The 16743-nt window shown below is 57.0% G+C and overlaps 1 protein-coding gene across 7 annotated transcripts in view; it reads left to right on the top strand.

Annotated features, from left to right (window-relative positions):
* Positions 1–16743, top strand: part of Kif17 (kinesin family member 17) — a 33807-nt gene that overhangs the window by 7133 nt on the left and 9931 nt on the right. For 6 of the 7 annotated variants that reach the window (XR_010042985.1, XM_023565725.2, XM_005004325.4 and 3 more), the window contains exons 4-10: positions 2726–2915; positions 5342–5794; positions 8580–8692; positions 11688–11835; positions 13421–13962; positions 14986–15069; positions 16058–16233. Coding sequence is in view for 6 of the 7 variants with exons in the window: in XM_023565725.2 (XP_023421493.1) it covers positions 2726–2915; positions 5342–5794; positions 8580–8692; positions 11688–11835; positions 13421–13962; positions 14986–15069; positions 16058–16233 (1706 nt within the window). In the remaining variant the exon portion in view is untranslated. The remainder of the gene's footprint in view (positions 1–2725; positions 2916–5341; positions 5795–8579; positions 8693–11687; positions 11836–13420; positions 13963–14985; positions 15070–16057; positions 16234–16743) is intronic. The other variant, XM_063235664.1, reaches the window with a different exon arrangement.

The following is a 16743-nucleotide window of genomic DNA, read 5'->3' as shown; positions in this document are numbered from 1 at the left end:
TGGATTTGAACCCAGGTCTGTCTCATCAGGGTCTTGGGTCTCAACATCTTGCTGCACTGCTGCTGTTAGGAGACCAAGGACTCGTGATCTGGCCTCCCGAGACTCATGGGGGATTAGAGCGGGAAGTGAGGTGAGCCCCTGAGCAGGGTGCTGGCTCCTGCTAGACGCTGACTGTGTGAGCTGCTTCCTGCCTTTGGGATCGGAGAAAGGACGGCACGCGTGACAGGGGGCTGCCACACGGAGCCCTCAGGAGACGGAATCGAGGACAGATGGGGAGCTCATGCCAGAAGAGGTCAGGGCTGGTGCAGTCAAGCAGTGAGCCTTCAAGCATTTCATAAATTGTCGGGTCTCCTAATAGACTCAGGATGAAAGAATATCATTTCACAGCAGCGGGGAGCAGAGTTAGGCGCCTGGGGCCCTGTCCAGATAGTCAGAGCCAGACTGGCTCTGCAGGGGGCCCAGTGAGGTGAAGACAGCTGTGGAGACTGGACAGCCATCGGCGTGGCCAGGCTGGTCTCAGGTCTGGGACCTTCACCTTGGTGAGAGGTCCTGACCTCATCTGTCTGGGGCTCTTTAAATGCTGGTTGGACCTGGTATAATCCAGAGGGGAGAGGCCAGCGGGGGATGATGACACAGATCTGGGGCCAGAAATCCCCTCCGGTGTCCCCTGGTCCCTCTTGTTCTGCCCCTCCAATGTTGCTTATCTGACACTTTCTCCCACTGGGGGTGGGGTGGGGATAAAGAACAATAATTTCAGGTCCGAGAGAGGCAGGGATGGTCATCGCTTGATTTAGTCATTCATCAAACTTACTGGGGAGACCGCCCACCCAGAGCCTTGCTGCATCTTCTGTCTCCCAGAGCTGAGTCATGGCTCAGCCCCCAGCCAGGGAAATGGGGAGAGGAGGCAGCCCAGGATGTTGCCCCACTTGGCACCTGAAAAGGCCTGTGTGGAACCTAGTGCTGGACCACGCCACATCTGGGCAGAGGGAAAGGGCCTTTCTCCTCCATAGACACAGGCGTGGGCCCTGGTCACATCCCTGCTCCTGAGCCCCTCTCCATCCCTGCCACATCTCAGCTGGTTGCCATGACGACCTGCTCTGGCCTCTTGCAGCCAAGATGAGCAGTTTCCAAGGCACAAGGCTTGCAGCTGTCAGCCATTCACTCAGTGCCACCCTGGGGCATGGGGCAGGCTGGGAGCAGGAGCAGTGGGGAGGGGACTCCTGGGGACATCAGAAGGTGTGCAGGGCAAGTCTTCCCAGGCATACAAATAGTCCGAGACCTCTTAGGCAAGAGGCTGTCTGTTGAGGCTGTGACTTAGGTCCAAGGCTCTCTGTGACCTGTGTTCCCCAAGCGTCCTCGCTAAGTACCCACAGCACGTTTTATAGATCCGTTTCCTCCTGATTCTTGGAACAATTTTGTGGAAGCAGCCTCATCCCCATTTCACAGATGAAAGAATTAAGGCCTGGAAAAGCAAACTGACTAGCAAGTGACTGGCTGGGTTTCTGCCCAAGCCACTCGCAGGCTCACTGCGCTGGGCAGGACTCTGGGCTCCTGAGCTGCGGGGATCCAGGGAGCCTTAGACACAGCCCCAGAATCCTATTCCAGTCAAGCTCTGTTTGCAGGGGCCTGTGCTTCTCTCCTTTATGCTCATCCTCTCTGCCACTTTCTGTGTCTAGCTCAGCCCTTTGTCAGCCCTCTGGGAGGCTGATACAGAAGAATTTGCAAGTTTGAGGCCAGCCTCGGCAACTTAGTGATTTAACAAGGCTCTGTGTCGAGGACTGGGGACACAGCTCCGTATGAAGTCTTTGAGTTCCTTCCTCATGCCACAGACAGACAGAAGGTCAGCCCGCTGTCACCTTAAGCTGCAGCTCCTGCAGGGTGTCCAGCCTCTCTTTACCCTGTCTCTGAAGCTCTCTATCACCAGAGGCTTCACTAAGAGCTGTGTGACCTTCAGCAAGTTGCTTAACGTTTCTGAGCCTCAGTTGCTCCTCTGTTCCTCTGAGCCCATCCCAGGCGAGGTCTGCCTGCCTCTGCACTTCACACCTGAGCAGATGGTACAGTCTTTGCTTCCCCCTCCTCGAAGTGCCTTGCAGGGGTGAGGAGGGGTGCTCCTGGGACCCCTGAGGCTACCCACAGCAGCCATCCACAGCTTCTGAGGTTCTGACCAGCAGGGCCACTCAGGCCATTCGGATGCCTGCTGACTTAATTCATTCTGCTCTTGCCGGAGTGGTTGTATTTCCTCTTGCACTTGAAAAATACTTTGTTTCACAGCCCTGCGTCAGCAATGAAGCAGCTCAGCTGCCTCAGAAGCAGGCGGGGAGCTCCTAGGCATGTTTATTTATGGCTGCCATTGCTCGGGGCTGGCCTGGCTCAAGCCCAGCCAATAGCCCTTCACCTGCCATGGTCTAGGGACCTAGGGACAGTCCTGCTGCCCCAGGGAACAGCAGACAGATCATCAGGACAAAGGAGGCTGCATTCAGAGCCATTGGTGACTGAGGTTCAGGGTAAGGCCCCTGCCCGTGGTCCCACAAGGAGGAAGCAGGTGCAGGTTTGTAGCCGGCTGAATCTGGAGTGGACCCCTGGCTGTTATAGCTATTTGAGGTGCCCACCTGCACTGCAGGAGGTCAAGGTGGTCCCATTTGGGCCCTTTGCTCTGGTTCCTGGAGGAACGCAGATCTGGCCCACTCGGACACAGAAAGCCTACCCCCACCGTCCCTCCCTGCAGCTGAAGGAGCACCCCGAGAAAGGCGTGTACGTGAAGGGACTGTCCATGCACACGGTGCACAGCGTAGCCCAGTGCGAGCGCATCATGGAGACCGGCTGGAAGAACCGCGCGGTGGGTTACACTCTGATGAACACGGACTCCTCGCGCTCCCATTCGATCTTCACCATCAGCATCGAGATCTACGCCGTGGGTATGCGGGCCGGAGGGCGGCCGGGGAAGCCAGGCCGGGTCCACGCTGCTAGCCAAGCGCCTGCGCCTGCTGGGCCTCCCAAGCCCCGTGGGAAACTGGGAAGGGAAGCCCCAGCCATTGGACGAGCCGACCGAGCGTCCACCCCAGGCTGGGACCTGTGCTTCCTGGATAAACGCCAGGCACGGTAATGACACTGCAGGCCAGCCCTGGGCACTTAGCAGGGCCCACGCAATTGATGAACACATTTGTTCCTCCCATGAGCTGCTTGATAACATCCCCCTCATTTTGCAGATGAGAAAATTGAGGTCCTGTGACTGAAGTGTCAGAGCGGTGTGTGTGTATGTGTGTGTGTGTGTCCCAGCGGTCTGCCCCCAGGGTGTGATTCGCTTAGCATCCATAGGCCGGATGCAGTGTTAAGCACTTTCCACACCTTTTGTGTAAATCCACTACAGTCCTAAAAGTGGGCTCTGTGATTTTCATTTTACAGGTGAGGAAATGGAGGCTCTGAGAGGTGGTGTGATTAGCACGTTCAAGGTCCCACAATTGCTAAGTTAGAGTTGGGATTCGAACCCACGTCTCCCAGGCAGCTGGGTTTTCCCATTAACGCTGTAGCTGTCTCCAAGTTTGTGGTTTGTCCTGAGTAGAACCCTAAAGAGCAGTAGAGCAGGAAGCAACCCCAGCCCAAATAGAAGCACCATCCCTGAGAGGGCCCTGCCCTGCCTCGAGGATGGCGTGGCCTGGCCCCAGAGCAGTGCCCTGCTGGTTACTGAACCAGGAACACCCCCAGGAGTGCCATGTCTCAGGAGGTTGGGATCAGAATGGTGACAGCCTCCTGGGATGCCACTGGTGAGGAGCAAGGATTCAGGGCGCTGGATGGGCCAGAGGGGAAGAGGACAGTTGGTGGGCGACCCTTGGGCTTTGCAGGGCCCTTGAAGGTGGGACTGACACCTAAACAGCTACTGATAACATTTAAGCGGCGTATGTTCTTTTGATCCTTTTTTGAAACACAGTTGAAACCATAGATTCTGAGTGGTTCTTTCCTTGAGTTTTATCTTGTACCACTCCTAAGCAGTTGGCCACATTGTCATCTCTGTGTCTTCATGACTGCGTGGTGGCCAGAGGTGAGCCTGTTGCCTGTGCCTTTTGCACCCAGTCCTTGGCAAGAGGTCAAGATTGTTTCCAGTTTTTCAGTGCTGTAAATAATACTGTGATGAACATCTTTGTGCACAGAAGCTTTTCTGCTTGGAGAGTCCTTTCCTTGGGTCAGATTCTGTGGATGCAAAGAGTACAAACACATTTAAGGCACCTGGGACATTCTGGTTACTGGAGATTGAACCCAGGACCTTTGCACTGAGCTGCATCTCCATGCTTTTTAAATTTTTTATTTTGAGGTAGCCTTACTGAGCACTCCTCCTGCCTCAGCCTCCCAGAGTCCTGAGACTACTGGCGTGCAGCACTGTGCCCAGCTCATTTGATAATTCTGCAAATAGCTTTCCCAGATGGTCCCACATTCCTTCCCCCACTTTTTTTAAGTATGCAGAGCCAAGCCCCTCACATGGCCATTTATAGTAATCAAACTTATTTCCTATTTCTAGTTGTGGCATCCATGGACATAACTCAGGCCACTTGGTTTCTGTCAGTGAGAAACAGAGGCTGCAGCTCACTGGGGGAAGGGCCGCGCTTAGCGAGCTGCACAGCCTCTGAGGGTGGAGTCAGGATGGGCCCTTTGCTCCCATCCTGTCCCCAGCTTTCCATCGCCCTCGACATCCAGGGTCTGCCCCGTGGTCCCAGCCCCTGGCTGTGCAGAGCTGACCTCATTTCCGGGGAAGTGGGCACCTGTCGTGTGCTGGGCAGGCAGAGCCTGGAGGGCTGTGCTGCCGGATTGCCTTATTCCTCCCAACAACTAGCCCGGGTGGGCAGCCTTTGCTAGTCTCACTGTGGGAGCCAGAGGGGTGCTTGGTTTGCTAATGGCACACAGTGAGGAGGAGGCAGTTGGAAGTGTGAACCAGATCCACAGGGCTCCAAAGTCTGTGCTCCCTCATGATCCAGCTGCTTACTCCCTTTCTCTGCCCTTGGGCTCATAGGAAGTCTGTAGAAACTGTTGTGGTGACCAGAAGGACTCCTGCTGCCTTCTGTGAACAGCCTGTGACTCTCAGTCCCCACTCCGTGAACTCAGACAGCCCTAGGTTCTGATCTTAGCTTTGCCTCTTGGCAGGTGTGTGACCTTGAGCAAGTTAGGTGACCTTTCTGAGCCTCGGTTTCTTCATCTGTAAGATGGGCACAATAGTAGCACTTCTTTCATGGGACTCCTGTTCAGCCAGCCTGAACCCTCCACAGGTGGTGGCACTCAGGGTTCAGTGGTGAACTCCCCTCTTCACTGAGAGGTTCATCCCCAAGCCTTTTCCCCCCTGCCTGATTGTCCACAGATGAGCGGGGCAAGGACCACCTCCGAGCAGGCAAGCTGAACCTGGTGGACCTGGCGGGCAGTGAAAGGCAGTCCAAGACAGGGGCCACAGGGGAGCGGCTCAAGGAGGCCACCAAGATCAATCTGTCCCTGTCGGCGCTGGGCAATGTCATCTCTGCCCTGGTGGACGGTCGCTGCAAGCACATCCCTTACCGGGACTCCAAGCTGACGCGGCTGCTGCAGGACTCGCTGGGGGGCAACACCAAGACACTGATGGTGGCCTGCCTGTCCCCCGCCGACAACAACTACGACGAGACCCTTAGCACACTGCGCTACGCCAACCGAGCCAAGAACATCAAGAACAAGCCTCGCATCAACGAGGACCCGAAGGACGCCCTACTGCGGGAGTACCAGGAGGAGATCAAGAGGCTGCGGGCTATCCTGGAGCAGCAGCTGAGTCCCGGCGGCCTGTCAGGTGCCCAGTGGGCAGGGGCGGCAGGGAGGGGACCTTTCTTTCCATCCTCTGGGAGCCACGTGAGCAGCGGCCCCTGCTCCTCGCACGCTGTGGGGTGCGTCCTTTGCAAACTCAGATGGCCCCGCTGATGTCGATCTGCACAGTGTCTTTCTGTCCGGTGTATCTGGCCGGTCCCATCAGCTGCATGCCTGGCGCCCACTCGCCGCCTCCGGCTGCTCGCCGTCAGCCCCATCTGCCTGCCATCGCTGTGGCAGCGTCGTGATCTAGCAGCTGGGTGACTCACCTCCCCTCCCCACCCTGCTCCTGAGCAGGCTGTGGTGGCTTTCATACCCCGGCATCTGGCTGTCACCCGGCAGGTAGCAGCCCTCGCGGGAACAGTGGCCTGCAGGGCCCTTGGCTGGATGGCGCTATGGGGCAGGGGGGGGGGGTCTGAATCTCAGGCTCTCGGGGGAGGGGGTGCAAAAGAGCCTGGGTTTGTTCCTGCCCACGTGCTTCTGCCATCCGCCCTACCCGGCTGCTCATCGAGACCACCCACACCCCGCCGCCCCCTTCCGCCCGCTCATCCACCTGCCTTCCTCTACTTGTTTATCCGCTGTCTGCCACTCTTCTTTTCTTCCTTCTTTCCGTTCCCTCCCTCCCTCCCTCTTCCTCCTGTGCTTCCTTCCATTTAACCTACCGCCCATTCTCCGGTTCTGACCCGCCCCCTGTCCACCCTCCGTATTCCCACTCTCACTGGCAACATCCTCTGTCCGCCTGTCCACCAAAAGTCCCCGAGCACCTCCTGTGTGTGTGGACCTGTGCTGGATGCTGGGGACACAGGGATGACTCGGACCCAGGCCCGAGGGCAGAAAGGAGCAGCCGAGCAGGCTGCCCGAGGAGGTGGCACTAAGCCATGTTGAGGGTGAGAGGGTTTTGCCTTAGGATGAGAGCGACATTTATGCAAAGCTGTGCAGACACTGGAATTGGGGAGCTATAACACCCCCACAGGCTGCTTAGGGTGGGTGGGGTGACATCAGCTGAGGGCAGTGGGATCTGGGGTCACAGAACCTAATGGGGATGGGTGGACCCAGGCTCTTGCAAGCTCTCTTCTTCACCCCCGTCCTGGCCGTGCCTGCCCCAAGTTGGGTGAAAGAGGAGAAAGGAATCGGGGGGGGGGGGCAGGGGTGAATCTCCACGGTGGGTCCCATCCTGTAGCCAATGTCTGCACCACCTTCCAGTGGGGGCCTGGTGTCACCAGGTCAGGCTGCCCCTGGATCTGGAGCCAGGTGCTTAGTACAGGGCAGTGGCCCTGGGTGGGCAGCTGAGGCTCAGCAGGCTCCCCCCATGCTCCCGGGGCAAGTGACTCAGCCCTGAGCTACTCTGTCCTCTACCACAGTGACCTGCAGGAGGGTGACCTAGTGACTGAAGGCCAGCACAGGGCCGCACGTGCTGCCCTGACCCGAAGCAGCTTTGGCCGGGGGTGGGATCTGGCTCTGTGTGTGTCCTCCGTGTCCAGTGCTCACTGTCCCACGTGGCCCACACAGCCTCCCTTCCCGTTACGGGTGGATCCTGAGCCTTCCTCAGCCCACACTGGTCCTGTGTCTCCTCTGTGCGCTTTCAGCCCCGCCCCCACTGCCCTGTCCTGCAGGGGCAGCCTTTCCACACCTGACCCTGCTCCCCATGGCCCTGTCCCATGCCCCCCATCCTCCCCTTCTTGACTCCTGGCGCTGGGCAGAGGGGCAGCTCAGGCCTGACTGCTTTCAGTACTTTTGGTGGCCTCTGGGACCAGGATCTTAGTTGTCAGGTATCGGACCCCAGATGTACAGAGGGGATGGCAACTCCAGCTAGGTGTGTGGGTTAAAGGTTAAAGGTTAAAGGTTAAAGGGCACGGCAGCGTGGGCTTGAGGTCTGTTGGCTGGCGCTTTGAGTGCTGTCTCAGGAATTAGCCAGTGCTTGAGGGCGGTTACCCCTGACCAGCAGAACCCTCCTAAGATGTCAGAACATCCAAAACACAGAAAACTTTAGAATAAAACAATGCACTGTGTTCTCCACACCCCAGATTTGACCCTGCTGCCACCAGATAAGTATTTCACACCAGCCAGCCCTGTGTGAAGCCCTGCCAGACCCTAAATCTGTGTGTCTGCAGCTGTCTCCACCCAGCTGGTGGCAGCTTAGTCCTTCTGGTCTCCAAGCAGAATCCCTGAATCAGTCAGGGCTTCACGCTTCTCTCCAGTTCCCCCCCAGGCTGTCCGCAGATCCTGGTCTGAGACATCGGTTTCCCCCCTGAGTCACTGCACAGTGCCTAGGAGGTCTCCCGGCCAAACTGCAGATCCTACAGAGCTGTATTCCCTTTGCTCCAATGAACACCTCTAGTGGTTCCACTTAACCCAGATGAAAGCCAGAAGCCCTCCTGATGGCCTCTAGGCCCCCAGAGCTGGCCTCATGGAAGTGCAACCCAGATTTTCCTCACTGCACCAGTATAGGCTCAAGGCCTGCCCCAGGGCCTTTGCACCCACGACCCCCAACTGTCTGGAAAGCGCTCTGCTGCCTCTGTGCCTCGCTCTGTCATCTTCACTCTCCCCACGCCCCACTTGTCTGATCGCAGTGTGGACGTGCAGCCTCCTGTCCGGTCCTTCTTTCTGCGCAGCCTCCACAGCTCGCTCCTCCTCTTGTCCCAAGTTTGGTTCAATGCTGCAGCCTCAGTGTCTGGAACATCCGGGCTGTCCGTACAGATGTGTTGGGTAACCAAGTGACTCAGTGACCTTGTGCCTTGCTTTCGGCTCCTCATCCTCTGCTTCTCCCTCAGCGCTCCTGTCCAGCCAGCTGCCCCTGAGCCCTGCCCAGGTGGAGGAGAAGCTGTTGTCCAGCCCTGGGATCCAGCAGCAGGACGTGGAGACTGAGAAGCAGCTGATTCGGGAGGTGAGACCTGAGCAGATGGGAGGAGGAGAACTGGGCTGGCAGGTGGGTGGGGCCGGGCAGGTGCACCGTGACCAGCGGTGGTGGCAGCGGCAGCCTCTGCATCCCTTTGGCAGCTGAGAAAGCTGGAGCTCAGAGTGATGCTGTGTCAGAGGTGGCAGTGCTCGCCTGTAATCCCACCATTTTGGGAGGCTGAGGCAGGAGGATTCTTCAAACCCAACCGGGTTATTTTAGCAACTTAATGAGATGCTGTCTTAGATTAAAAATGAAATGAGAGGAGTCTCATGCTGCAGCTTGGTGGCTTGGCAAGGGCTCCCGCCTGCTGTGCCGCTGTTGGTCTCTGCCACTCCACCATGTCCTCCCTCGGGGTCACCCTGGATGCCCCGTCAGGCTGAGGCCTGGGGTCCTGACTAGGGGCAGGCCTGTAAGGCCTGGGGGACCTCAGCCATTCATTTGTCTTTCCACCTAGGAGTGTAGGACAGGGGCCAGGTGTCCGGATGGCCTGGGCCTGGCCCCCGGGGGTGGTGGCAGCAAGAAAGGGACCTTTGGGGATGTCTGAGCACAAACGCACAGAAACCAGAGAAGTCGTGGCAGGGCTCAGAGTGGGCACAGAATTACACCACAGGGGACTTTGGCTGCACATCCAGGAGGGGAGTAGAGGGCTAGGCAGGAGCTGGGGTGCAGGTATGGTCCACAGGAGGCACAGCTGGGTGACAGGCGCCCTGGCTGTCCAGGGAGCGAGATACCACGCCCCCTGGTGGTCAAGGGAGACACCGTTCGGCAGCTGCGTGTGAAGCTCTGGGTGGGAAGTCATCCGCCCAGGAGGCGCTGGCACCCATCAGCGTGCTTAGCCCAACCCTGCCACCCTGAGATCCGCTGGCTGATCCTGGGGTTTCTGCTTGGAGGAAGGGTGCAGGTGTCTGTCCCCTTGCTTCTTCTCACTGTCTTCCTGTGGTCATATTCTCCAGTATCTGCCGAGTTCCCCGGGGCTGTGCTAAGTGGGGAGAGCTGCGGTCTGGGCTGGGAGATTTGGACCAAGAGCTCCCCAGTGTCCCTCCTCCAGCTTTGCTGTTATACTGGCCCTTTTTAGTCAGGCTCTGTGGCCTCCAGTGGGTCAGTTAAGTTCTCTCAGCCTCTGTTCCCTTGTCTGTACGATGTCTGTCTGTCCTGACAGCTTTCCTGCCATTCATACAGACTGACCCAGGCAAAACCCAGGGCCATCTCGTCTTTGGGTGCAGGGGCTGAGAGCCAAGCTTGTGCTGTGACACCCATGCAGCCCTGAATGCACAGGTAGCCCAGCACCTGCTGGACACCACAGTGGCAGGGGACGTGGTGGTGGCCGTGGGCTGACTCTTTGATATGGGAAGAGAGGGCATGCTTTGTAGACTGTTTGGTCAATGGCAGAGGGAGATGTCCTGTGTGGTACAGGCCTGAACATGTAACGGGCTCTCAGTGGGGTGACGCAGCTGCAGGTGGCTCACATCCGAGACACAGGGGGAGGCGACAGTGCCCCGCTGCTTCTGTGTTCTCCGGAGGAGGAAAGGAGGTGATATGGGGGGGCAGGAGGGTGAGGATTGGGAGGTGAGCTCAGCACTGAAAGGAAGGGGATTGCGGAATGCTGCGTGTGTAAGTGCATACGTGTATGTGCTCGAGGTGTGTGTGCTAGGTTGTGCTAAGCGTGCCGAAGTGGTGGGCTGAGGCCTGGATGTCACTGGGGTGCCACCGGGGCAGGGCTGTGCTGGTAGGGAGCAGTGTGGGTGCAGGGCAGAGGCTGCGGCACCTGCAGAGGAGTAGGAATAGCATTGGGCCAGGTTCTCAGCCAAGTCAAGACAGGAGTGGCACAGCAGATGGGGAGTGGCCTGCTGGCCCAGAGAGCTGCCTGGCCTGGGCAGCTGGAGGACCCCAGGCTCTGCAGGTCTTAGCAGTAAGCTCAGTGCTTGTAGACGTGTTGATACCCGCTCTTTGGAGGGTGCTGGCAGCATGCCTGGCTTCAGGTACTGAGAAGAATGGGTCTGAGGAGAGAAAGACCCCCTCTCAGAGGTGGGGCTGAGCCCAGGCCTGGGGAGGAGCTTGCTAGGGGGCCAGTCAGCCCTGAGCAGGGAGGAACTCCGTGAGCTCGGGGAGGGGGAGGTAATCAGTGCCCCAAATGTGGCAAAAATGAGGGAGGTCTGGGCTGGGGGGTGACACTCAATGGTATGGTGCTTCCCCAGGATTCGGGGGCTCCGTCTCCAGCACCGCCACCAAACAAAGGGAGGGAATGGCTAAGGGAGGCAGGCGCACGTCTTGTGGAGGGCTCAGGCCAAGTCAAGGAGCTTAGATATTATTCAAGAGCCTGAAGGCTCACAGACAGATCTGAAGCAGTGGTGGGTGTGGTTTGGGACCTGAACAAGGATGAGGTGGGGCTGGGCGAAGGCTGATGGGACAAGAGCTGGTGTGACAGCAAAGATGGAAAGGAAAGCAGATGAATGGAAATATGTTTTGTCGTCGATGCGTTGAGAAGAACTTGATAAAAATGCATCTGTCAGTGCCGGCAGATGTATGTGACCGAGTATTATGTGAGGAAACCAGATTGCAAACAAACACACACTCATCAGTCCATTGAAAGGGCACAGAGAAGTTGGTTACAGTGGTGCACTGTGATTCTAGCACTGAGACAGGCTGAGGCAGCAGAATCCCAAGTTCAAGCTCATCCTGGACAACTTAGAGACCTTGTCTCAAAATAACAGGAAGAGCTGGATCGTGGCTCAGTGGTAAAGTGCAAAGCACATGTAGGTTCCATCCCCAGTACCGCAGATCCAAATCCAACCAAACCAAACCCTGCACAGAGAAGGGCTCGGACTGAGCAGTGCCGGCTGTGGGACCTGGGGGAATCTTAGTTTTTTTGTTTGAACTCACTTGGATTTTCTGAATCTTCTGAGCAGCCAGAGAGGAGCACTGGGAGTTGAGTTCCGAGCAGCACAGCAGTAAAGCACTGCCCTGGGTCTCCCTGCCCATCCAGGAGTACGAGGAGCGCCTGGCCCGGCTGAGGGCCGACTACGAGGCCGAGCAGGAGTCCCGCGCCAGGCTGGAGGAGGACATGACTGCCATGCGCAACTCGTATGACGTGCAGCTGTCCACGCTGCAGGAGAACCTGCGGAAAGGGACAGGTGGGCGCTGCCTGGGCTGCAGGAGGGGTCTGAGCTGTAGGGCTGACACGTAGAGCCCAGGCCTGGGGTGTGTGCCCAGTCTACCCTCAGAGCAGTGCAGTGATACGGGCACCATCATTACCCTCCTTTCTTAGGTCAGGAAACTGAGGCACAGAGATGTGAGTATGCGCCCATGGTCATGCAGCTGGGGGAGTCGAGCCGGGACTTGAACCCATGCACTCTGGCCCCACAGAGATCTCACATACAACTCTGCATCGGGGGCTTATCTCCAGCTGCGCCCTCTGCAGGCCAGCCCAGAAGAGTGACGCATCACCCTTGTTGGAGGGGAGAGTCCTTGCCTTGTTTCTCTGTTTTCTGTACTCTCCTCTCCCCTCTGAGCCTGTCTGTTACCAAGGCAACCACATCCCAGGCACATGCACCCATTAATAAGAATGTCTGTGTGGAAGCGGCAGGCGCCTTTTTTGTTTGTTTTGAGGTGGGGTCTTGCTATGTAGTTCAGGCTGGCCTCGAACTCTGTGCAGCCCCTGCTGGCCTCGAATTTGTGATGATCCTCCTGCCTCAGCTTCCCAAGGTGTGCGCCATCACGCCTGACAACTGCCGCCCTTTTGATGGTGTAGGTCTAGGATGTGTCACCCAAACAGCTGTGCTGCTGGGTCCTGCTCCCTGCATGCCGTGGCATCCGCGGTCACACGGGTTGGCATCTGTGTGGACACTGCTGTGTTCTGGGCACTGTGTGGTGCTTTACTGACACCCCCTCCCGCAGCCTACCCTGTCCAGATAGTACAGTTCCTCAAACCTCACTTAACAGATGTGGAAACTGAGGCTGGGAGAGGTTGAGGCCACTTCCTGGGGCGTGCACCCCATGTTTCAGCAGAGGGAGCCTGGACACTCCAAGAGGGGCTGGGACACAGGGAAAAAAGGAATGGGTGAGAGCCCCAGGGACTTGTGTGAGCAAAGCCCAGAAGGGCATAGGGCAGCCTCTGGCATTTTCTTTTGTTGTGCCTTTTTTTTTTTTTTGAAACAAAGTCTCACTGTGTAGTCCAGGCTGGCCTTAAACTCCCAGTGATCCTCCTGCCTCAGCCTCCCCAGTGCTGGGATTACAGGCATGTGCCACCATGCTTGGCAGCTTCTAGCATTTTCTGTCCTTCAGAGTAGCCCTTCCAGGTTGAGTACCAGGTTGAGTGAACCATATTTGCCTGTGCTCTATCATGTATCATGACATTCATTTAATGAGCAGGCATCTAGCATGCTCTGTGGCCAAGAGCCCTGAGCCTGGTGCTTCCTCGGGGAGCCTCGAGGCCTAGCTGTGAAGGCAGTAAGATCCACAGGCAGCCTCCTGACTGGAAGAGTGATCCCAAGGCAGGACGCTAAGAACTAGCACTTGGTGGCTGGGAGATCAGACTGCACAGGTCATGTGCTGGTCAGGGAAGCCTTTCTGGAAGAGAGGGCATGGTTCGTGTTCTATGGGGCAGGGATGGACAGCACTTGGGCTAGACTCTAGGGGTGCTGGGGAGGTTTTGACTCTTGGCTGGGCAGTACCCTCCCACTTATGCTTTAAGAAGCTTAGGAAGCCCTCCTTTTGCAGAGGCCATCCTGAAAGCAGAAGTCCTCCACAATGCCGAGGTCCTGTCCAGGGCTGAGTTTGCCAGCAGGTGTGAGCACACATCTGATTTCCAGCTTGAGGCGTCCAGGAAGTCCACCATCTTCTCTGTGCCTGATACCCTGCACTGGGACGCGGTCTCCAACACCCAGATTTCTACCAGATTTGAGGAGCTGCGCAGGGCAGAACCCTCCAAGTCTGAGATTTCTCTCAGGTCCAGTGAGTCGTCCATGCTGGAAGAATCCTTCATGTCTGAGGCCCTCCCTGTGCCTGAGGAGCTCTCTAACCTAGAGCTGCCGGGGCCTGAGGTGGGGTCCCAGAGCAAGTACTTCCTGGATAAGAGCCTCAGCCAGGAGAACTCTGGGACCCAGCTGGAGGGTGAGAACTATATCCGGGTGGAGGAGCTGCCGCTGGAGCCCCCGCAGATGGGACCAAGCCTGCAGGACCCGTTTGCTGAGGTGGAAGCCAAGCTGGCCAGACTCTCCTCCATGGTGACCAGGACAGATGTGCCCCAAGTCCCCATGCAGGTAGCTGATGTCATATATAATGCCATGCAAAAATCTACCAGGCAGTGCCAGGTGTGGTGGCGCGCACCTGTAATCCATGCACTTGGGAGGCTGAGGTAAAAGGAATTTTGCAAATTTGAGACCAGCCAGGGCTACAAAGTAAGTTCAAGGCCAGCCTGAACTGCATAGTGAGAGACTGTCTCAAAAAGAAAACCTAGCAGGCAGAATTGGTCAGGAGCAGAGGTCGCTGTGCGCACACAAGACTTCTGGCCCCGCTGTTCCTAGGTGCCTCCACCGCCTCTCCTGTGGCCCTGGCCTTGGGGTGGCTGGCTCAGGGGCACTGGTGTCCTGAGGTCTAGGGAGGAACACCCTGCCCAGTGTGGCCATTGGGGTGCAGACCTGCACAGTGATGTCAAGCAGTCACCTGTCCACTGACAGAGGGCGCCTGCCTGGGGAACCTGCAGGTGGCCACGGAGAGAGCAGGCCGGGGCTGAGTCCTCACTGGTGCTCACAGACTCTCGGCAGCTAGTGAGAGGTTTCTTGGAGACCCGCTGGGGCCCCTGAACTGCAGCTTCTCCCCCTCCTTCCTATCCACCTCCAACACTTTTTCCCTTCTGAACCCGCTTCTTATAAAGAAATGCTCCTCTTTTATCCCCGTTTTGTTCTCTGCCTTCCTTTCTCATGAGTATGTGTGTGTGTGTGTGTGTGTGTGTGTGTGTGTGTGTGTGTCAGAGCACAGGTCTTTGAAATCCAGCTCTGTCACTTAGTTGTGTGACCTTGGGCCATTGACCTCTCTGGGCCTCAGTTTCCTCAGCTAGAAAATGGGGTGCCAGTGTGTACTTCCTATGACACACAGCAGGGCACACCCCGGGACCGCACAGGTGCTGGCTGGTGCCCTGTGAGTGCCTTGCCTCTTCACCCCTCTCAGCAGTGACAGGTAGAGGCAGCTGTGGGTGGCACAGCCCTGGGGAGTTGTGAGGCGCTCAGGATGGTAGGGGGAGAGAGGAGGCTTCCGGACCTACCTCCCGCTCCCTTCTCCCCCAGCACACCCCCCTGACAGACCTGCTGGAGCCCATCGACGACACCAGGTCTGAAGCTGAGGTGGCTGCTGACCTCCTGCCCAGCACTGTGAGTGACCTCCCAGACCGGCTCTGTCCATGTTCCTGTGACTCTGGCTTGTCGCTTCTCTTTGGGCCTTGGTTTCCCTATCCACAAAACAGAGAAAACAGCCCTTGATCCCCCAGGATTGTAAAAGATGGCCTGCATCCATAGGCTGCGTGCTATAGGCTCTCAGTAGATGTAGGGAGAGCAGTGAGAAGCCCTGGCTAGGAGGAGGCATGGAGGTGGGACCTAGGCAGGAAGGAAAGGCCGGGAAGAGCAGCAGATGCCAAGGTCCTGTGGCTGGAAAAGTCTTCCTCAGCAACAGAAAGAGAGGCCAGGGTGGTGGTGGGGAAAGGCTGGGGGTGGGGACAGGGAGAAGGGGCGGTGGCTAAGGAGGAAGCTGGATTTCCCTGGGGATTAATTTTATGGGAAGTCACGAAGGTTTATAAGCAGTAAAGGGATGTTATGATTGGTTTCTATTTTATTTTATTTTTTTTTACCAGTACCAGGGATTGAACTCACAATCACGCACTTGCAAGGCAGGCGCTTATGCTGCTGAGTTAAATTCCCAGCCCGCTTGGTTTCTATTAGGCTGCCTTGTGGAGACTGGGTCATGGAGGGGAGGTGGGGGACCACTTTTGGGTGTTGGTGGCAGCAAAAATTTGTTTAGATACAACTATTTTTTCTGACTGGGTACAGGTTGAATATCCCTGATTAGAAATACCCAGGACCAGTGTTTCAGATCAGGGTCTTTTAAGTGTTGGAATATTTGCATAGATTTTAACACTTAAGTTTCCCAAACTGAAAACAAAAATAAAAAATGTTCAGATACTCCAAATTTTTGAGCACTCTGAAGCTTAGAAATGTGCAGATTTCAGAGAATTGGGGATTTAATATTTTTGGGTTAGGGATGTTTCTGACCTGTGTCTCCAAGATGGAGATGCTCTGTGCTAGAACTTCTGGGACTGAGGTCATCGGTGAGCTGTCTCTCATCTGGGCTTCTCCCTGTGTCCAGGAGATTGATCTGGCCCCGGAAGTGGCGGAGGTGGCAGAGCCCCGAACATGGATGGAGGCGGAGGTGGCCCAGCCTCAGCCCCTGCTGGCCACAGGCGCGCAGAGGGAGAGCGTGGATGTGGCTGTGCTGACAGAAGTGCCGATGCCCGGCGTGAACCAGCAGCAGGTGCTGGCCCGGTGAGCACCAGATCCAGGGCTGGGGGCCCTGCAGCAGGGCAGGAAGAGGCTCAGGCCAACCCAAGGTGGATGAGACAGGACTAGAGCTTCTTCCAGACACCCCTGCTAACCCACACTGGCTCCCCACCAACTGTAGCTGAGGCAGCTGTGTCCCCTCGCCTGAAACGGGGCAGGTTGACACAGGTGTCGCTCGCTGGGCTTTTGGAGGGCTTGGCCTTTGGGCTCCAGGAATCCTAGCGCAGGGTAACAGAGGCATCCCTCATTCCCTGGCCTTCAGTGCCCTCTGTGATTAAGATACAGCTGCCCTAGAGATAGGCCACCCCCATGATGCCTGAGACTCTCACTTCATGTGTGGCTTTGTGGAGGTCCCTTTTCTAAGGCTCATTTTTCCTCCTGGTGGTAATGTTATCCCAGCTCTGGTGATCAGCTAGAGACCCAACCTCTGCCCAGCATCGGCAGTCCAGCCCCATCAGCCACAGTTCAAAACAAGTCCTGTGCCCAGGAGGTGCT

Source organism: Cavia porcellus, unplaced genomic scaffold (genome assembly GCF_034190915.1).
Source record: "Cavia porcellus strain 051 isolate PalLab524CR breed Dunkin Hartley unplaced genomic scaffold, mCavPor4.1 scaffold_25, whole genome shotgun sequence".
NCBI classification, from domain to species: domain Eukaryota; kingdom Metazoa; phylum Chordata; class Mammalia; order Rodentia; family Caviidae; genus Cavia; species Cavia porcellus.
This window is presented reverse-complemented; position numbering and strand designations above follow the sequence as displayed.